This window comes from Ptiloglossa arizonensis, chromosome 11 (genome assembly GCF_051014685.1).
Source record: "Ptiloglossa arizonensis isolate GNS036 chromosome 11, iyPtiAriz1_principal, whole genome shotgun sequence".
Classification (NCBI taxonomy): domain Eukaryota; kingdom Metazoa; phylum Arthropoda; class Insecta; order Hymenoptera; family Colletidae; genus Ptiloglossa; species Ptiloglossa arizonensis.
Genome location: NC_135058.1, coordinates 15190726 through 15213280, shown reverse-complemented (window position 1 = coordinate 15213280; position 22555 = coordinate 15190726). Strand labels below are relative to the sequence as shown.

Below are 22555 nucleotides of genomic sequence, written 5' to 3'. Positions count from 1 at the left end.
TTTGAAAGCGGGAATTATACATGAAAATCTTTTTCCTCTTTTCGATGTAGAAGGGGTTCTGCGAAGAACGGTGCAATCGAAAGGGTGATTCTCGGTCGAAAATGTAGAATGGAAGTCTATCGTAGAAGGTTTCTACGTTTCTTTTTATTTATTTCTGCACATGTTCTTCGAGAGACACCTGGTAGCGGATAATGGAAGAGAATCTAAAATCGCTTACCTCTCCTCGGAATAGAAATATCCATCGTTCGCAGCGTCCGACGGAGTGACTATGTCTAAGCTCGATTTAGGCCTCTGTGGACGTCTCTGTTGGTTCAACGTTTCTTCGCATTGCGGTGCCACTTGCTGCTGAGGTCTTCTGGTTGCCTCGTACTCCAAGAAGTCTGCGCTGTGCGGTCGCGGCGGTGGCTGTGCCCTGGGTTGCCTCATTATCGGTACTGTAATCGAATTAGCAACATTCGTAATTTCGTTAGAACGCTCAAGAGTTACTCGGGACCAAAAGAGAAACTTCGATGCAATTCTCAACGTCGTTTGGAACCGTTGCATCAAAGTCGAATAGATATTTCTTTCGGGTTCTCGAAATATGTATTCTTTGAAAAAATAGAACACTGTATTTTTGATCGAGTACCGTACCAATACCGGATCGATTCAACTTATCGATATCGCTTCGAAATAACGAAATATTATTTAAATATCTCTGCTCAAAGGAGCAACTGCAACTACAGAGAAACTCTACCCCTCAAGATCACTTCTTTCAAGATTACTACTCGTCGAACAAATTCTCCAATATTCACGTAACGAGACAATATTTCAATTCGAAGATACAAAATACATTACCTGGAATAACTATCGATAAATCGTAACACTCTTATTGAACATCTTCTATTAATCGAATAAAATTTTACCCATTTTCTGAACGTGTTCTCCTAATTCTTTGGTACGCAGAACGTTAAAATAAACTCGGACGATCTCGAAATCTCTAAAAAAGGAATCAACATTGGAGGAAATTATCTCGTTCGATATATATCCGTTTATATATCCCCCTTCGATTCCATCTCTAAGCAACACGCGTATTCCAGATCCCATTCGAACGTTCCAAAGTTTGTATACGCGTAAGAAGAACTGTATCACTGTTCGTATACCTACCGTTAACGGAGGCGACCGGAGAATGTATCTGTTGCTGATGTTGTTGATACTGTTGCGCGTAAAGCGGAATCGGAATCGGAGCCGGCGAGGCACCCTTGGAGTAACCGACGGGTCCAGCTGGTCTCTGGTACAGCTGGGGCACGCCATAAACTTCCTCGTAGTCACCGTTCCCCCTGCCCGATCTCGGTTTCACCGCGCTCCGTCCGTAGGTATCCGGTGTGCGTCTCTCGGTTTGCACCTGACCGTATCCATAATTCAATCCCGACTTGTCCGTCCTGAGACTCTGCTGGGACGGCTGACTCATCCTCGTTCCGTAAATCACGCTGCTCCTGTCGTAATCCGACATGGGACTTTTGCTGGTCACCGTTACGTCGGGTGACACGGGTGACTTCCTGTAATCCGGATCCGGTGACGGGGTGGAATATTCGGTGGAACCATCCGTCAGTCTTCTGGGTTTTGGAGGAGCGTTCGCGTAGATGGGCTGCCCGAACTTACGGGGCATCGGTTGTACCGTTTGAACGTTGCTGGCCGTTGGATGCGATTGAGTTTGTTGTTGTTGCTGTTGCTGTTGCTGTTGTTGCTGAGCGACGTGTTTGTGCTGATGTGTTTGATGAGCCTGCACGGGGTTCTGATGGGGTAGAAGCTGATGGAGCAACGCTTGGTGCTGGCGAGCGTAACTTTGCATTTGTTGGGAGGATGGCATCAGTTGTCCGTACTGTTGTTGCTGTTGTTGTTGATGCTGAGACGTGCTGGGTTGTCCGTATTGGGACTGTTGTTGGATCCAACCGTTCACCATCGGTTGAACTTCGTTCACGTTGTTGGTGCTCGCGTTCCCGATACTGTTGTTGTTATTGTTGACGTTGTTTGCGTTGTTGTTGTTGTTATTGGTACCGTTGGCGGTGTTGGTGTTGTTCCCGTTGCTGGCGCTGAGATTCGGGAAGGAGGCGGTGTTGACGCTGTTCGGGCTGGAGTTGTTGTTCGAAGCGTGGCTAGGATCGTCTCGCGATTGGAAACCGTGGAAACCGGAGTCGCTGTCGTCGGCGCTCTGATTCAGAATCGAGGAGATCGAGGAGACGCTCGGTCTAGCGCTCCTCTCGCCATCTTGCTGGCCCGCTATTTCGATCACCACCGCTGCCTCGCCGGCTCCGCTGAAGCAGATCAAATTTATTCATTATTCGTCGCTGCATTTCCATCGACCCTCCCGCCTCTCGCGCCGAACGTCTTTCGAAATCTTCCCGCGGTTTCGAACGCTCGCGAAATCTAGAAACATCGCCGCTAAGAATTTTAAACAGCGATACGAAAATCTCTGCAGCGTGATTCTTTCAGCGGAATATTACGATGGAGTGTCCGACGTTGCTAGTACGAGTAAATTGTGGGGCAGTCGAGTTACTTTTTGGCGTATTTAACTTCAGATCTTTCCCAAACACTTTTCTCTCCCTCTTAACTCGAACAATGGAAGTTGCGAGCTATATTTCCTCGAAATATCTCGATCGTTTAATCGCATCAACGTCTGAATCGCTACGGGGCAATTTTAGATCGCGTGTCCGCAACAAAGTTCCCAGCGAGAAACGGAACATGGATCCGTTTACCGATTAAAAAGTTACCATTCAACCGTGAACTCGTTGCGAGCTTTCATCGAAAAGTTTACATCCGGCTCCTCCGCGTCTCGCGTGGAGAACGCCCGAAGATACTGTTTACGAATGGATTAAACCCTTGTTCTACGATTCAAGTTTCGATAACGCGTGTCACGATCGACAGCAAGACCGGTTACAACTCTGTTCAATTTTAAACTTCACAATCAACATCTGCTAATTTTTGCTCGCTCGGTTACAAATCTATCGAATTTTAAACTTCACAATCAACGTCTGCTAAATTTTCTTTTCGAAGACATTGTACAAGGATTTCCTTTTAATATTTTTAAGAAAATATATTTAAGAAAATATATTCCTATCGTGTACACCAACGCCACGAATGTCGACAAGACTCATTGTTGAACGGTGCATCGCTCAGTGCACTTAGAATTGCACTTAGAATTGCACTTAGAATTGCACTTACAATTGCACCTAGATTTTTCATCTAGAATTGCACTTAGAATTATACTTAGAATTAACGGAGTGTAATGCAAAGAAGAGACAGACGATGGATCACAATAATAGGAAGAATCGACAACGAAGGATGAAAAAACGTCTCTATGAACGCTTGGCCGCCACAAGTTATCTCTATGATAATTTTTCCGATACCTCCTGGTGAAAATTCTTCGAGTCAAATGGATCGATAGGCCTTACCTTAACAGTCTCTGTCCGTCCTGAAAATCAAGATCGATCGAGCTTTCGCCCTTTACGAGGAGTCTCAGTGGTAGATCGTCGGACGAAAGTGTCAACGAACGGATCGAAAGTCGGCTCCTTTCGCGAAACCGCGCGTATAATAACGTCCCCGACATTATCGCGTTTCAGCGTCCACGTTTTCCCTGTAACGAAGCCAACCGAGCAAACAGAGTGGATTAACAGCGATCCGAATGGCTCGTAATTTGCATAAGAGGAGCGGGTGGTAGCTGTTCACGGAAAGGAACACGTTTTCAAGAGGGTAGAGGTTACCGTGCCGTGCCGGGCCGGGATTCCTTTGATCCTGAAGGACGATGCAGCGAGGAACTCGCGCGATCCGAACGATTTGCCGTGCAATTAGTCGGCGAATAGACGAACGGAGCCGAACAAACGGAACGCGAAATTCGCTTTGTTTCCTCGTAGGGTAGAAATCGGCATTCGGTGGTGCGGTAGGTGGTAACCGTCGGTGTTTATCCGTTCGTGGATGTATCGCGACCAGCCGCAGGATGCTGGCTCTCGTTTCGCGAGAGCGTAACTATCCAACTCGTTAGTAGTTCGCTTTCTCGAAGTTGCCAACGAACGAGCAACAGCAACAGCACGTCGCGAGAGAGAGAGAGAGGAGAGTCGAGCAGCAGTCGTTCCTCCGCATTTGCCGAAAAACTACGAAACGTTCGTTTAATTTGCAAGGTCGGTGCGCGAGGAACTCGCTGGCCAAGTCCAGCACGGTGTGCACGGCTGTGGTTTCGGCTCTGCTCGTTCTCAAAGCTAACGACTCCTGACTGGACGCGACAAAACTTCACCCACGCTCCCTCCTCTGCCGTAACTTCGATCTTTATTTGCCGAGCGATGTTTCGAATTAACCGTTTACGATCTCGTTCGCAGCTCTTCGGGACGTTGTCGCGTGTTAGCTACCGGAGACTGTATTTGCGGGGCAAGTGGATCGGAATCTGTTCAGGTTCGGATCTTCGAATCTGTCGGTACCGTTGACGAGTGTTACGCGGTGCTCGAGTCGGGTAGAGGAAAGCCAGCGAAAAGAAAGGGAAGGCGTTTCGTTCCGAGCTTTCGTGAATTTTAACTCGAGAACGGATTTTATTGGTTTCGCTCGACGCGGCGCGGAGGCAGGAATTGCGGCGAAATAATTAGAAACGGAGACAGGGGATGAGAAATGGACGATGATCGTTCGCGCGGTTGATACGAGCTAAGTGGAACGTGGACGCGGAGAAACGGTGGAGACGGCGTCGAAGGAAACGCGGAATAAGAAATAAATGGAAAACCGTCGCGAAGGAATCCTAGCGATCCGAAATAAATGATTCCGCGTCGAATACCGACGCTAACAATGGCGCTTCTCCTCCGCTACGGGACGAGATACTCCTCTTCGGCTCTTAGCTAATTGAACTTCGATCAAATTGAGCCGGTTGCCGCCACCGACCGAATATCGAGCGATAACTTTCAATCGGTCGATAAAAAAAAATTGCTCCAGCTGGAGAACGCTCGAAATATCACCTCTGCCATTTCTTTCTCGATCGAATGTTATAAATTTCGTCGAGTCCTCTCTCTCTCTATGGTGAACGCGAGACGGTACGAATCGTTGAGAGGGTAAAATTGCTCACGGAAGATTATTTTATTTTTGTCGAATTTACAGGCGATACTGTTAGAGTTTTCGTTGCAAGATAAATGTAATTCTGCGATGGTACATTCTGTGAATTCTGTAACGACAAAATGCAACGGATCGTGCATTACTCTTTTCAGTAGAGAATGTTCATTGGGAAGGACAAGTGTCTTTCGAAGTTGCAGAATTACTTTGGAAAAGAGACTAGAAGTGGAAACACTTATTTTTAATAACTTAGAAGTTAAACCGTAGTACTACCAACTCTAGACGAGTTACTATTATAAGTAACACCCATATTTTAAGCCTGCGTAAAATTTTACCCGTAAACAGATGCAATCGGACGTTTCACCGATCTTCGAAGCGAACAGGGTTAATAAAAATTTAATAAATCTAAATAAATCTAAATTTAACCGGCCCGGTATCCCCGAAACATTGAGTCGATTTATAGATCTCGATAAGAGCAGCAAAAAAGTTCTTGGGTCGTATTTTCTCATTTTTTTCCGAAACGAATATTTATTTCTGGAAATGCAATTTCTCTTTTCTACGTTGCACACGTCCTTGAACAATGACCAGCGTTGTACGCTCGTTGCTGTTTTATAACAACGACAAAAGAGAGAACGCACCTTTGGCTATAAATATCCATACGAGAAACAAACGATGCAAAACTCTCTTGTCCCTTCTTTCGAAGATTCGCGAACGAATATTCGTCTTTAATTCTATTCACTTCGAAAATAACTGTACGCGCCAAAGAGACGAGACTTTCTTTAACAGCGCGTCGAGACCTGTGTACATCGAGGTACAATTAGTTTAAAAAAAACACGATTCCAGTGGTGCTCCTCTCGTTAGCGTTCTAATGGCAGAATGTTACCGTTGTGCCCGTCGTTGACATTAACGCAGCTTTCGAGAGAGTTGAATAAAGTTACGGGAAACGCAGATAGACACTCACGGACTGGGATCCTGAAGAAGAGTCGCCAGAGTCAACGCATTCACCCACTGATTCATACTTTCGCGACTATCCGCCGCGAAATGGTAGGTTCTCATGTTGGCGTGCTCGGCTTTGAACGCGAACTTTCTGTTGACCTTGTCCTCGGGCTTGCATACAGTGACCCTGTACGATGGTAGCAATATCGAGCCCAGCAATTTCTCCTCTTCCGGACCTGCAAACAGATATTTAACAAATTTCATTTTCATCGACAGAAAATAAATGTATCACCTGGACGTGGTACGAGGTACCAGGATGTAAACTTATCGAGGTTGCTCAATGAGTTTCGTCGTTCGATACAATTCATCGCACAGTACTTACTAGGTTGCTCGATAAGTTTTGTCCTTCGATTGAACTTACCGAACGGTACTACACTGTATACTATATAAACACAATAAGTTGATTACGAATCAATCGCGAACAACACCGAGTGGGTAGGTATCTTATCGTTGGTCCCAAGGTTACCGTTTAAATCGAGTTACTTCTCACAGTTTTGGCTCGGAGAAGCCAGAGATAGGAAAACCCCAAGGATCTTCCTTTTATAATCCAATTATTTGCTGTCGTGCGCGCAGAAAACTCGTAATTGCTTGCCAACAGCAGTCTGCTTTCGAAATGGGTCTTCTATTTTTTCTTTTTTTCTTCTTCTCGAAGCGGGATTCTTTCGAGTCTCGATTCGAGCACGCGCCAGTCTTTATATATCAAACGATTCCGGAAAGATCGTTTCACCGGCCTCGATTCGTTGTATACGAAACCAGACGGAGCACTCGCGAGAAGAGTTTCGCGTCGAAAATATACGAAAAAGCCGAGGAAGGAGGGTCGACGTGCTCGTTCGTTAACGAGAAATATTCATCCGAGTTCCTGGTACGCGTTGCGAAATCCATACATGAAAGGAACCGGGAGGATCGAGGGTGAAAGGGTGAAGTAAGTGCGCGCGAACCTAGCGAACAACTGCAAACCCTTTGGAGAACCGTATCGCGTAGACGACCCTTCATTTTCGACGAAGAAATTTACCGATGCGGAATGTTCGAAAATTAGGACCATCCATTATTAAATTCTTTTTTTTTAGTACTGGTTCCCGTAATTGCTACCTCCTCGAGTAGCAATTCTAAGTAACGAATCCTCTCTTTCTCGAAAAGAAACATGAACAATTCTGGAGGATTCTTCCGGTCACAAGTTCAAGTTAATATTACTTTGGTACTAACTTTCATAACTGTTCTCCCCTCGAGTCAAAAAGAAAAACATAAATATTGATGTGAGATAACTCTTGATCACGAATCCTATTTAATTCTTCTGCCATTGATTTTCACAACTGCTCCCTCCTCGAGGGGAAACAATGTCGGTAAATAGATTCCTGATCACGAATCGGAGTTAAAATTTGTCTCGATACCCGAGTTTCCGTTACCGTAGATATTCATTCTGTCGCAACGACAGCGAAAGTTCCAGTGTGAGCAAGAGTTGGATCACGTAGTTGAAGGTCAAGTGTCTTGCTCCGTCCGGTTGCATACTCAAGTTGTTCCAAACTATGCGCAAGTAAAGTGAGCGCAGGAAGCGAAAGCGTAGTGTTTATATTACAAACAGGAGTAGTTCGTTTACATCTGACCGCAGTTGTTGAACTTGGAGCGAACGCACGAGCGAATCGTCCGGGACGGATAGACATTCGAAATGGATGATCGCTCCGAGGGATGTCATTTCTAAATGGGAAGAGTAACGACGTACCTAGATGGAAACCTGGTGCTAGATCAGAGGGAATACTAACCGGTTCCGAATGGGTATTGTTAATCTTAATTATATGTTGACGATCCGACGTATAGTTACCTATCCACCTGTGGCATGTCATCACCTATGGCTAGGGAATTTGCATAGCGGTGTACTGTGAAATGGCGGGTATACAGTACGCTGCGCAGAGCCACTTCCAAAGTCTAGATTAATTGCATCGACTCGATCACGTCGATCTAAATAGATCCAGGAAGTGCGAGCGTTGCTCGCTGGTATAATGCTCGAAAACTGGGACTGCCAATTATCGGTATACGGAGCACCCGGGTCGAGAACTCATCGTTTATCAAATACGCGTGTTCGAGTTGGAAAGAACGCGAACAACGACGGGGATGAAATTTAATCGATACGTGAAACCGATTATCGTTACCAACGATTACTCCCGTGCATTGAACAGATTTTCTAAACGAGTTTCAGCGAGCATCGCAGCGTCATCGTTATCGTCCCACTGCGTTGCCCGGAACGGCTAAGAAGTCAATGACGTCCCATCGATCGCCAGACCCGTTTGATAATGTCTCGCGACGCGGACAAATGGGACGGGAAATCATTTCACGGACGTGCACGACAGAAGTCTGACAAATCGAAAGCTTCGATTCGACGCGTACGAAAGCTCCGACGCCATTGACACGCGTTAGATATCGCGTAACGCCCGGTTCGCTGCCGGCGCGAGCATAAATCACCGGGTACCGCGGACAGAGGAAAACGACCAAGACAAAAACTACGATAAATTTTGGCGCGAATGAACATATACGAGCACAAGACGCGCACGCGCGCGCGCGCAGACAGTGAGACTTGTTTAAATAGAATCTGTACTTTCACCATCGAAGTGGATTTCGAACAAATCAGCGTTCTGTTATTTTTTTTAAACTATGAAAATGTTGTCTCGATACTTTGGGTTGCCAAGTGTCTTGAATCGACAGAAACGATAATTATTATTAACTACGATCCATGTACGTGAAAATTAGAAAGTTTATTTAAAGATTTCTTTTCGATTGAAATAGACAAATTTGAGAAAAGTACTATTCACGATTTATATAAATAGACGTTGAGAAATAATCACCGAATCTAACGGAGACTAACGAGTAAAATACTCGGATCGAAGAACGTATTACTTAATTATCTCTCGTTGAATAATGCAAGAATTCTCTACAGGACCTGATTCATTTTACTCGAAAGATACTAAGCTACTTTAGTTCGTTGGGAATAAGATTAGACTGAACGTGTAAACGCGTACTCGGTTAAGTTGGAGTTATAACATTAACGTTACTACGTTGCAGTTAGAAGCCGTGTAAACGTACTCGTAAATATTGAGCACCTACGTCGCGTACTTGTAATAACGCCACCTATCGTTTCAACTGCACAACTGGAAGTTTACCACGAATGAAAAGAAGTGCACGAAATATTTACAATCCAAGCGAGACAAATCGTTATTGTTACTGGATGTACAATTGGTAAGAAGAGGTTGAGTGTTTTCTTTCTGTTTGGTAATTATCATTAGATACTTTCTGGAACAATTCTCCTGGTTTTTAAAACCTTTTAATTGCTGCCCTCGAATATATTCAATATTATTCTAGATGCTCGAGTTAAAGAAAATACCATTGAATATTTTGGTTCTCGTAGACGATTCTGTTAGATTTTTTACCTGTTTTAAAAATGATGAGAAAGTATTGAATAAAGGAATGACAATTTAGTCGGTATTGATCAAGATTCTTTGTCATGATTTTTGAGTATTGGGTAATCTTTGGAAAAATAAAATAATCGTAAGATTAATCGGAAAATGGAAGCAACGTGCAATAATATCGAGCTAATAAGACGATTAGAATGTGAATACAGTGTCATTGGCAAATAATGTATTGTAAATATTCGGTTAAAAAGTATACAGGATAAAATGTAGATAATATCGATACAATTTGCGATACAATAACTTTTCTTTGCCACGGTACAATATTCGAAAATATAACGCTGAAAAAAGAAAAGTGTTCTTCAGAATCTCAAAAGTTATCTAAATATAACGACGAAGATATCTACGATATTCGCTGGCGAAAAGAAACGTAGTTACTTTTATCTTTGTTTATTGTCAAGAATATTTATTCCCGGAGTAACGAGAATAGCCGTGGATATATTATTCGGGATGAAAAAGGTCGCACATGTGTGACCTAAAATCCAAAATTGGAAACGTTGCGACGAAAAGGCTCGGTCGAGACCGACTAAACTGTCGTTCCTTTATTTATTATACCGCGACGGGCTTAACCTTTCGTATTAAAAAATAGATTGTGAAATTAATTCAGCACAGAGGCTTTTCCTACCCACTGATTAATTCAGCAGCGAAAAGGTTAAAAGTGTACGTTACGTCCTGTTGAACGTTTGCTACTGAACAACGAATAAAGTAAAATTCAAAGGGTTCGTAAGCTAAAAATTCATTAAACTGCGAGAGCACGGCGACGAATTGCGACAGATACCGAATCTAATAATACGGGCGGGGCTTTAATAGCTCTCGTCCAACGATCCACGAGTATTGCTCGCGAATATTAAAATCCGTATTAAGCGAGTTCGCGCTCAGATGGACCAAAACGCAACGGTAAATTAATTTACAACGCTGGAATAATAACCGAGACACGCATTGTTCCTATTGTGTGTCCCCCGTATAATATCGCGTTAATTAACAACGGTGTTCACGGGCGCGTAAACGATTGGGTGGTTTCATTCAGCGAAACCAGAGGTGAGGGCGGAGGGGGAGATATCGCGACGGAAATTAAGCGATTATTTACAAGTGAACACGAACACGAACGAGATTACTACGAGCTCGAGCTAATCTTCGAGTCTCGAATGGACTGCCAAGAGGCGCGAGGAGTCGATAATTAGCGGAATCCATCGAATCTAATTTAACTAACTTTCGCCAAGTGTAATCCAAGCATCCCTCGCCTCTCTCTCTCTTTCTTTCTCTCTTCAATCTTTCCATTAAAGATTTCATTTTTAATTACAGACCTTGCGATTCACTGTCACGACCACTGATGTTTCCGCAAACGTTGGGTTTCGCTCGAACGGATATTTTACAGAAATTCGCGAAACGAAAGGAAACGTTAACTCGTTTCTTCGTTGCGCGCGCTTTGTAACACATTTACGTTCGTTTCGGGTGCAGTCTACGAAAGAAACGAAGTGCAACCGTAAGTGCAGTTTCTGAATCCAACTTGAAATCCACTCGCGTCGATTACTTTTAACGATCTCAAATGGTAACTGTTACACAACTCTCGTAAACGAATTAAAGACATCCTCAACCAGTTATTGTTTCTACAATTATTAACACTTTTGTTTAAATCATTTTCGAACCCATGTTTTTGCAATATTTTTCTCTTTCAAACACACCGATTCGAACTTGAAAACACTCAGGTTACAAACGATTCGTCGATCGTTTATCATATCCAAGAATGAACGTTTCCTCGCGATCACTTCGTTGCAAATATACCACCGGTTTTGTTTCTCGATATGTAACTAAATTTCATCGTAACAGGAAATATTTCACGGTGGAAAAAATGAAGAAATGGAACGATCCCGAGGCGGCAGCTGGAAGAGTACGTAAGTACGAAATCAGGGAACTTGTGCAATTAGTGTTCCCGAGAAACGATCCGGCGGAAAAGAGTTAAGGGCGGCTGGCGTTGGCGTGGGTGTGGGTGTGGGTGTGGTGTGCGGGGGACACCATGACGGCCGGAAATTGGTAGAGTGTAACACGTGAAAAACAACGAGAGCAACGAGATGAGGGTTGAAGCTGTGCCAAAGGCTTCCCGCTCGGTGGCCACTGAACGGGAAAGAAAAATTGTTAATTTTATTGCGATCCTCTTATCGGAATACAAATTTCGCGGTTATTCCCGGCGATTGTAACGATAAACGACGTGAAACAATCGGCTGCAGTCGGTTCCACGAGTCTCTACAATCAACTATTATTATTATTATTATTATTATTATTTCTATTACTGTAAATTGATATTGTTACGGTATGAATTCTTAATTGATTCAAACAATTTATTATTATTATTATTTGAATCGTTGGACCATTTGAAATTTATCGTGGCGATACATTTTGATTGTATTCTTTGGGTCGTTTTTAATACAATGGTTATTTGAAATTTGAAACATAATATACGAAAAGTAAATAATTAGAACAAATTTTATGAACGATCAATTAAGAAATTTACGATAATGGTGAATAATGCTTTTCTATATACGTGATCATTTATTTTTTGCACGTTTTGTCTTTAGTTTTTGGAAATTGATAATGTATCAAAAATGATTGATCAATTCATTTTAATAATACAAGTCACAACTATTCTCGTTCTATTGTTACTATATTTAGTCTTAAATACGCGCGGTATTGTGGTTGGAAGTATTTTATGTTTTTTACCAACACCGATACGTGTCATTCTTTCAATATCGAGTTACGTGAGAAAATATTTTCCTTTCGACAGAAACCTATAGAAATTTGTTTATTGTTTCGCGGTAACTCGATAATGTTTCGATAAAAGAGAACAGTAGACACGAGTGATGCGTTATTAATGGCACCACTGTCTGACCAAGCGTTGACCGATACCACTTTCCACTGCGGTTTCACTATAAACGTTACCAATTTTCCGGCACAAGAAAGCAATACCGAGCGATTACCCCACAAACGATTCCTTTATACTTCACAGTTATACGGTCACAGAATAGTCGATTTTTTTCAGCGAGAGAAAGCAAATCGTACAGGAATCTAGAAAAAAACTCTGTAAACGGAGACACGAAGCTCGATAGACACTTTTTAAGGAAATAAAAACTATCGAAACTGATATATGCATAACTGATTTTTGAAAACAACATCTTCGTATCTGTGTTAGAAATCCAAGAAGAAACAAAGGGAAAAATAAAGAAAAAAAAAAGAATTATAAAGTAAGCTATAAAGTAATACACAAGCGAAGTTTATGAATATCATTCGTATACGTATATTCTAGAAATGATCTGTTCCAAGTATTGATTCGATAGCAAGATTAACAGGAAATAAATATCGTACCACCGTCACTTCGAATAAACACGACCACACAAGTGGAACTAACGAGCAACGGGCAGACACGTCGTTCAAATCGTACACTCCGCGGATCATTAAAATCTATTTCCACTAAAAATCCGGTCTCGTATCGAAGAATGTTTCTCCAGATATATTTTCGCGCGAAGAATCAACCGGATCCCGATTGTACCACGAATTTTGAATTTCGACGAGCCACTGTGCAGCGAACGAAGCCACCGGAATCACGAGTCGCGAATTTTTGTTTATCAAGGATCGTGCCACGAGTGAACAAAAATGGAGAAACACCAAGAGAAAAAAAAGAAATGTTCCTTTGTTCTTGTTTTGCTCGGAGAAAGTAGGCGACACGTAATTCCGTAGGAAAAGAAAACGAGGGAGATCTGACCTTTGTAATAAAAGAGGCAGTACTCGGAGAGGACGAACCACCGTTTCTTCCAGAGCATGAGACCCTCGGAGCCCTGTTTGTGTAGCCAACCCTGGAGGGCGACGGGGGCGGAGAGTGGCCTCTTCGCGGCGGGCGATCGCAAACCCTGTGAGCCGCTTCGTCTGCGAACCCCCGACACCGACGCCGCCACCCCCGAGCCATCGTTCTTGCTACGTACCTGGACAGGTACGGGTAGTGGCGCCGCCTGGACAACCTGCAATCATCGTTACGTTTCTCTTACATTACAACATTACAACACCGTTCGTGCGTACGCACGATTAATAAAGAAGAGGAATGACTCTGAATAAAATACGAATCAAGCTTTCCTGCTTCAACGTATTTTACTTGCTTTTTCGATCGATTTATCGTCACTAGTTTTTCCTATTTAATGGATACAATCTTTCAACAGGGTCAACCGTGCAGATGCAGAGGAAATAAAGAAGAGATTTGAATAGAATTCGAATGAAAGTTTCCTGGTTGAATATGTTTTACGTTATCTATTAATAAGAATAAGAATAGTACTTTATTGTGTGAAGATTGTATATATTAAAGAGGAAAAGTAATAATAATAAATTGATCGAGAAAGAATATTGTAGGAATAGAATAATATGTAATCGAGTAAATATAAACATGAGGGTACATCGAATTGATAGTTAATTAATATAAATTAGTAGTAAACTAGTCGAATAGATAAATTAAGCGTTGAAAGTTTACATTGATTAAATAATTACACTCGTTTGGACTATATGTACAGTGTAACATGTGTTGCAATTATAACAAGTTAAATGTATACTTTGTTCCAGACTTTGCTATTGTCTTTAGACACGAACGTTCCGTTCGACATTTTTTCATGGAAAATGGAGCAAAAGTATATCGAGCGTGATACGGTATGTAATTTAATTTGCGTTACGATAATAGAAATATTTATCTCGCTGGTATCGGTTCATAGATTTTCATTTAATTTACATAATTGCCACGTTCCGCAAAATTCGGATAATTGCGAATGATTATCACGTTCGTTGCATTCGATTTCGTCAAAACGGTATCCTGCGAGGAACACGGGCGCTATTTATTAATAAAATGAAACTGCCCCATAAATTCGAGCAGCGCCGTCGTCGATGAAACATTAACTCCGTGGAGACGAAATTTACGATGGAATCGACACCGATCGAAATTCAATCTTCCCTACTAATATTTACGTCGGAGTTATAGTCTCTGTTCGCTTGACCAATGGCGAGAGAAAAAAGCGAATCTGCAAATTTTTTGTCCTTGAACATGTCAATGGTACTACTGTATTTCTCAGGAGAATACTTTAAAAGATATTTTTATATTAACTCCATTGTATCGCAACAGTAGATACCTCGACAGTTGATCTCGAGACAAATAATTTTCTTTTCAAACGGTATTTTCATATTAAGGAAATGAATTAATTTTATTTCGTCAAAAAAATAAAAGAAAAGACCGAAATACAAACTTTACGCCCCAGTGTGTAAATTTTAAATGCATATTCTGAACATTTTTGTTCGGACAGTGGAATTTTTCCATAAAAATTCTAGTTTCGAAATTTTCTTCAACGTTTGAATATGTACCGACAGGATACTCGATTCGCGTAAAATTGTCTGACGTTGCTCCAAGAGTACGTCTCTTATATGTCTATCAAAGTCATTTTATACGAATTGAATATTGTGTCAAAGAGATATTAAAAGTTAAAATTCCTTCTCGGTTCGACTCAGCTCCGACTATATACGCGAGTTGAAATCGATAAAAAAGAAGAAAAAAAAGAAACATAGAGAAGAAAAAGAGGAATTAATTAGAATTTTTTGTCGATATACATCGAACGATGAAATTTATTCGAAATGGCAAACAAGGAGCGAAAGAAATCAGAAATCCATCTAACGTTTTCGTTATAGAAGATCCTTTTTCGTGGGTTTGACGCGAAGGTAGTCCGAAGTGCAGTGTCATGTTGCCTTCTGAGCGACAGATTTCTCGACGGTCGATCGAGATCCACTCTCTTGTTTCTGTCCAGCAGAGTTACCGTGAAAATTCCAGGCATCCGATAGAAAATTTATCGACTCCCCACAGAATCTCACGTCCGTCGATGATAAAGGAAAAAAATAAACAGCACCGCGGAGGACCGCATTGTTTCACGAACGTGAAATATTATTAAAGTAAGGAGAACACGGTGCACAATTTTTGTCCATTCAATGGAAAATCTAAACTTCGAAACAGACGACCGAGTGGGGTATAACGTCGAGTTGTTTAATTCTCGTTCGTGATTGTACTTCGTCCGAAGTCTGCTCCAATTTGTTCTGGCACGAAATCAATTGGCTGCTCAAGGCCATCGGAGAGTCACCCCCCCACTATACTGTCTGGCTGCTCCCACCATTACAGTGGCTCCAAAAAGTATGTGCACGTTCCATTATAAGGAAATTATTCTTACCCCTAAGACTGATTTTAATGAAAGTTTGTGCGCATGTGGAGCACAATAGTGCGTATATATAGGAATCTTTTTATCCGTAGGAAATTTCTTCAAAAAGTGGAATCAAGTCTCGAAGGTTTTAATGTTTTTTTTTTATGTTTTTAATGCAACTTTTCTTGGCACTTTTTCGCAACGGAATAACAGAGTGATTAATATTCATTAAAATCAGACTTTTAGGTTAGGGGAATTTCCTCACAATATGTTGAAAATACTCTTTCGATTATTATGTTTAAAGGACAGAACTTACGAGTTTGAAATGGAACGAATATAATGACTCTCGTAAACGCAGCGGGGAATTAAGATGACACAGCGTAGATTATCATTTTATAACAGCAGTTGTAAAACTTTTTATATCTACGTATGAAAATTTTACGACACACAGGCATCCGCAAAGAAGCATTATTTAAAAAAGAAAGAAACCGCGCAGGTAAAACTCTCGTAGGATTAATGTGATATTTTCTACAAAACCGAATAATTGTCCAAGTAAATGCTTCTTCTTAAAAATATATAAAAGCAAAGTTTCGCGACAAAAAATAAAAATAAACCTAAGATCCATTAAGTACTACACCGTAAAAACTCATTGCCAGCGTGTACCCAAGAAGAGTGATAGGATAATAGCTTCAGGGCGCTCTAAGAAGGTCGCAATATTTTCGTTCCACGTACTACACACTTTATTTCTCAAGAATTGAATCTTTAATCGTTTCGAGCAATATATTGCGCGTCGTAAAAATAGGAAACGTGTCTGTGGTGATTTAAACTGGAAGTAGTGGCTTTGAGCGACCAATGTATCACCATCTCGAATATAAATTTAAATTTATTCGAAAAGTGTTTAGCTACAAGCGGGGCTCTGTGTATAGTGTACAGAAACGACGAAAACAACGAAGAACTAACTAAAAAGACACACGAAACATTTCTAAGGTTCCTTAACGAGACACGTGGCTAAGTTTACGCTGTAAACGACGACGAAACGTTGTTCGAGCTTCCATAATTTATGTACGTTTTTTAAAAACTCAAGGACGGCTGGAGAGTATCGGTCTGCTTTCTCGAGAAAAAAAACTGGCTCAGTCGTAAATCATTAAAATCGTTAAACGAACATTTTTACTGGAAAAATATATACAGACTGTTCGCTTTTTAAACCAATAATCAATTTCCTTCGAAGCGTTCAAAACAAACATCCCCTTTAATGGCTTGTATCGAGCGAAAATAGCTTACGGTCTGCGTCGTTTTATTAAACTTTTAAAGGCGCAACAAATTTACCCCCGTTCACTTTAAAGACTTCCAAAGCGTCTTTCGATCGATCATTCTAATACATTACAGACAGGGATGGCCCCCTTTATTAAATATAGCGAAATTTCGTTAATCCAGATTAATTTGGGGGACGTCGTACGTATTAAGCGATAATCTGGATTAATGAACCTTAGGTAGCCGTAAGGGAGGGAAAAAAACTTGGAAGCTTTGTAAGTGGAAAATTTAATGACACGGGCAGCGCTGAGATTTAAGGACAGTAAACAACAAACAAGATTTTGGGCAACAACGTAGTATACGGATTCGGGTCACAAAACCATGGATGAAAGTTCTTATAAACACGTCCCTTATTTAATCTTGTTTCCAAGTTGGAGCCATTGTTGCACTTGCTGTATTTACGAGTAAATTACTAATCGTTATTGCTTGCTTCAACCTGGACCACGAGTTTACATAACCGTTAAAATTGTGAAATATTCATAATGAAATTTTCCAATAATATAATAACAATAGATCGGTAGATATCCTGGGCCAATATTAGTTGGAATGTTTATTTATTTCAAATAAACTAATTTCTCCCTGAAGGGGTTAACTCGCACGAGCAAGGTATCGTTCCAAAAATAAATCGTGCAATAGCGATAATATCGATGCAGATGCACGAAAAGCATTAGACGTGTTCGGACTTCCGATTGGTAGAATGCGCATCAGCAATTTGATTCGACCAAATTGGAAGACAGAATGTGCCTAATGCCTTCCGTGCAACTGTAGTAATGACAGAACTGTTTGAACCGACCGTACACGCTATTATTGAGGGCTGCTATTGAACCTAACCTCAAAGTTATTACACGAGATCGAAGATACAAACGTAAGAGGGAACAATTGGTAATTTTATATTCAGCAATGATACACATCGATATAGAATTTAATCGATAAAACGTATAAAAAGTGATCCATTTTAAGTTAACGCGTTACGGTGGTTACGCGTAAGGTATAGTTATCGTGTAATATAATTTTGAGAAGAAATACTTATGAAATAAGATTTATGTATAGTTGGCGCCCGAGAAGAATACCGCTGGGGACCAGTAATTCTTTCTGTGCGGGGAGGAAGAATTACTGGACCCCAGTGGCATTCTTCTCGCGCGCGTGGCATAGTTATTAGTTGTATGCGCACAACGTAAAGTAAATCAAAAAATGTTGGGGAAAAACCTAAACGTGTAAAAGTAATATTCGTACTGTAAACGTGGAAAGATATACGTTTGCGTAGGGACTCTTCAAGTTACGCGGATTTATTAATATTTCTACTTGTGTCCTTATATATATATATACGTAAGCGTGTGTTTAAATATTAAATCTCGATACTGTACAAAGTTCCATTGCTCCTTGTATTATACTTTTCTTAATTCGAAACTGACTTTCTTTCTCCCTACGATGAACCGTATTCGTACAATTCCAGCACGGTATTCGACTGAAGAGGGAAGCTTTGGAACGAATTAACCACGTAAGTCGTGGACTTATGGTATTTAGATCAGCGCTGTCCAGTGTAGGGATTCTCCGCGTGCTCGATACGTTGTCAAAGAAACCACCCGACGCTAAGAAGGCAGCGTTTCTATCCTAAGGAAGCTCCCAGACGCTACGTACGACGTATCGTCTTCCGGTGACTGAAATCTCACGGGACGACACAGAAACAAAGAGGGCTCGGATTGTATCGTTCCGTGCTATTAACTAACACCCTACGAACGCTAAACACCGAACGTTTGCAATTCGTTTTGCTCGAGTGTACCAACAAGCTCACCATCCATGTACACAATGTATTAACGTTCAATATCGGTGTAAATAATTCCAGGAGGACTCTCGACAGGAGTTCCCGGTTAAAACGACCGATTGGTGCCCAGGTGGAGTGCAGAGGTCAGCGAACGACCGTCGACATCGGCGAGTTTCAGTTTTTCCCGCGATTTTTCGGGGAAGCTGGACAAGTTAACGAGCTGGTCGAAGCGAGACACGAGCCGCCACTCCGACGTAATCGGCTTCTCGTGAGTTTGCGTTCGCGCAAGCCGTGAACCGATTTCCCTGGGAAAACACTCGTACACCCGTTGGACGAGAAGACTCTCCTGGAGGTACGTTCACGACTTGTCCAGTGGGCCAGGTCGAGACACGCTTCGAGAAACTCGCGAAACCACCGCTGGGGGATTTTTCTTTTTTCATCGTTTTGCTCAATTAAAGCGCGGCAACGTTCGAGGGAGCTCGAGGAGCTCCTTTTTCAGCGGCAAAATTTCACCGGTATCGAGTTCTTCGAAATTGATTTAATCGTCGATAATTTCACCCCACGACCTCCAGGTGCTGGAACGATTTTTCCTCCAGAGCCAACGATACCTTCTCGGTGCATCTCGGGATAGTGCATCTCGGGATAGTGCATCTTGCATTTGTAGAATTTATCCATCGACTCGTCGAATGGTACGGTGCTCTCCGATTTCAAAGTGCATTGACAGATAGATGAAAGATAGATTTCAATTGCAATACGTCGAATACAGACACTCGATAATTGTCAAGATATAAATTACTCAAAGTTATTTCTTATATACACACTACGACGATGCAAATGTACAACGAAAGTTCATTTCATATTTTTACAAAAAATTCACTTCTCTGTCAAATCTATGAAAAACGTTGGTAAACGTTTCGCGAATAACGAACACGTAATACGCGAAGTCGAGGGAACGTATTTTCCCCGCAGAAAACTTTTTCTCAGAGGCGATACTTTCCTTCCCCGTGAGTCTGGAAGTGAAACTAACGATTGTAGGCGGTTTTAATTTTCACCGTGGAACATACGCGGAGGTGCTCCCAGCGAACCGAACAACGACCCTCGTGGATTGTGGTTCCCCGTGAACCATCGTATTTCGAGCGTGGAGCGGTGAGACGGAGGTTCTTTTCCAGGTATCGTTGTTCCTTCGCGGAGCACGCGACTCGAGACTCGCCGCGTGGAAAATCCGGGAAAAGTTTTCTCCGCGGGAGCAACCTGGACGAGAAGGCAAAGATTCGCTCGAGTGATTCGTTAAATTAGGGACTCGGCCGCTCGCACGATTCGAGACAAGGACGAGTTCGGAAACTCTGGACAGGGAGACTCGCCTAAGTATTCCGGCGAACGTTGCTCGGGAAACTTGGCGATGGAATAAAAAAAAAAAAAAAAGAAAAGAAAAGAAAAAACGAAAACTGCCGCTCGAAGTTCCACGGATCCGTCTTTCTTTTTTCGCGCGAACGAGACTCGCGCAACTTTCGAAGTCGTCCGCGCAACTTTCGAAGTCGTCCATGCGGGGTTAGAGGTTCACGCTAGGTTTTGCTCTCGTCCACCGCTCGCGAGTTATTAACGCGCCGAGTTCTCCTCTCTGTGGCAAACATTTCTTGTTCATGTTCATGTTTTGTACCCGTGGTGGAAACAAACACTATCCAGGAATCGAAACGGTGGTAAAAGTAATCGTTCGATGCGAAACCACGCTAATTTAATACCACGTGTGCTACGTCTTGCTCCAACAGAAAACATTGTACAGGTACACGCGCATACTGTTGTTTATCTTACATGTACACGCGCGCGTCGATATCTCTTAAGGGGACACGACTCCGAGACGTTGAAGAAAATTTTGCAAATTTTTTTCCCGAGTAATTACCGAATGAAAAATGTAGTCTCTTTCGGAGAATACTAGTGTAACTTTCAGCTTCATTTTACAATTTTGCGAAAGTAAAAACCGTGCGAAACGGCGAAGTTACTCGCTATTTCCGGAAACTCTTCCGGCGAAACATTGTTTTTTGGTCGCTGCGGTTGAGAGGAACCGGGAGCTTTGAAATAAAGAAACGTTGTCGATTCATGAACTAGAGACCATTGTCTAAAATCTAGGGTACGATTTTTGGAAAATTTGAATAATCGTAGAAACGGTGCAAGCTTGAAATAAAACAATAATTTGTATCCAGAAAAAGTGACTTTAAACGTTCATGAGAAATTGAATAATTAACGTATTAAAAAAATCGTACGCTACGTTGTATAATACTCTAATGTATTCAACGTGAGACAACGTGACTAAATTTGTGCGACTGTTCGACACCTGTATAAAAATTATTAGTTACTCTACGATGATTCGTACGTACTTTGAAATCGAGGGAAAATTGAGAAATTTACGGAGAACGGAACTCGTCGATCAGTTTCGATATTAAAGTCGCGCGCACGAACAAATACCGAGCGGTTAATAATAACGATAATATGTAAAAGCATTGTTTCGAATTATGCCGCAAGTACGATTAATTTACGATAATATTATCGATCTCCGTCGATATAATTCGCATCGGGAATATTTAACAAACGGGTGGGAATCAGTGTGGATCAAATACTGTTAATTTACGGTAACATTATTAACGACCATTGGAATAATTTCCATCGGGAGTATTTCACGGTAAAAGCAACGGAATTAGGAAGGATCAGGGTCCGCGAGTCTCGTCGTTACCGGTTGGCTTCCAAGAAACGGTTCGTAACGAATGCAAATAATTGCATCGATCGAATCGATTCGAACGTTATTGGCACGGTGACGTTCGCGGACAGGTAATCAACGAGCAAACGACTGGGACTGAAAACGTTTAAAGTTTCTCTGTTAATTCACTGGGATTTCTCGATCGGCTCCCGGACCCCTTATCGCGTCGATTTAACCGCGTTAACTTCGAACGACATCGTTAACCCCAACGGAGTCTCGTATCGGACCACTGGAAACCTTTACAACTACTATAAACCCGTATGTCGCGTATCGATTGCTGAACTTTCACGGAACTATGCAACTCCTCGAACCTCGTTCAACGTCTCGAGGATCTTCGTTATCAAACGCGAACTTCTCTAATCTCGACGAATATCTAAGCGACGGTTAACCGCGTTAATCGTAGAAAAGAAACTTGTTAAATCTCAACCTTTTTGCTGTCCATTCCGGACGTCGAGCTGGTCACCGGCTGATCGAGCCTGAAACAGAAATAGAAAAGAGAACTCGTTAGAGGAATTGAAAATTTCCCAAAACAGAAATGCAACGCACAGTTGCACGATTAGATTCATTTTTCGCATTAGTTCTAAAGAGTGTATTAATAACGGAAAGAACAATACGCCTTTGGAAAATTTACCAAATTGTACTCAAGCTCTCGCTCAGCTTCTCGTTTTTCAATCTCGTTGACACGAATTCGATTCACATCGAAAGTAAACCATTCCCTTACACGTTTTACAATTACAAATATCGCGTATCGAAGTTGTTTCTTCGTTACACGAACCCCGTCTCGAACCGGAGAACTTATCGGTCGATTTCAATTTCAAAGTGGAAGTTACGGTAAATTATCGTAAATAAATATCGGCGAGTTTCGGTGGGGACTTTTCAATCGTATCTCTTTCGAGCGAGAAGCAAGTTCGAACGCAAGGACGGCTCCAGCTTTCGTCGGGAACTACTTCCTTTATCGACTCTCTTGTCGTCGCTTTTTTCTCTCGTTTCTGTTTCGAGTCCCGACGCATGTTAACAACTT

The 22555-nt window shown here is 41.9% G+C and overlaps 1 protein-coding gene across 8 annotated transcripts in view; it reads right to left on the bottom strand.

The window, feature by feature from the left end:
* The window catches only part of LOC143152868 (uncharacterized), a 329127-nt gene that overhangs the window by 107241 nt on the left and 199331 nt on the right, over positions 1-22555 (bottom strand). For all 8 annotated transcript variants that reach the window (XR_012993664.1, XM_076323451.1, XM_076323450.1 and 5 more), the window contains 5 exons: positions 21962-22010; positions 13264-13516; positions 6020-6230; positions 1144-2291; positions 218-434 (listed from right to left, as the gene is read on the bottom strand). Coding sequence is in view for 7 of the 8 variants with exons in the window: in XM_076323453.1 (XP_076179568.1) it covers positions 218-434; positions 1144-2291; positions 6020-6230; positions 13264-13516; positions 21962-22010 (1878 nt within the window). In the remaining variant the exon portion in view is untranslated. The remainder of the gene's footprint in view (positions 1-217; positions 435-1143; positions 2292-6019; positions 6231-13263; positions 13517-21961; positions 22011-22555) is intronic.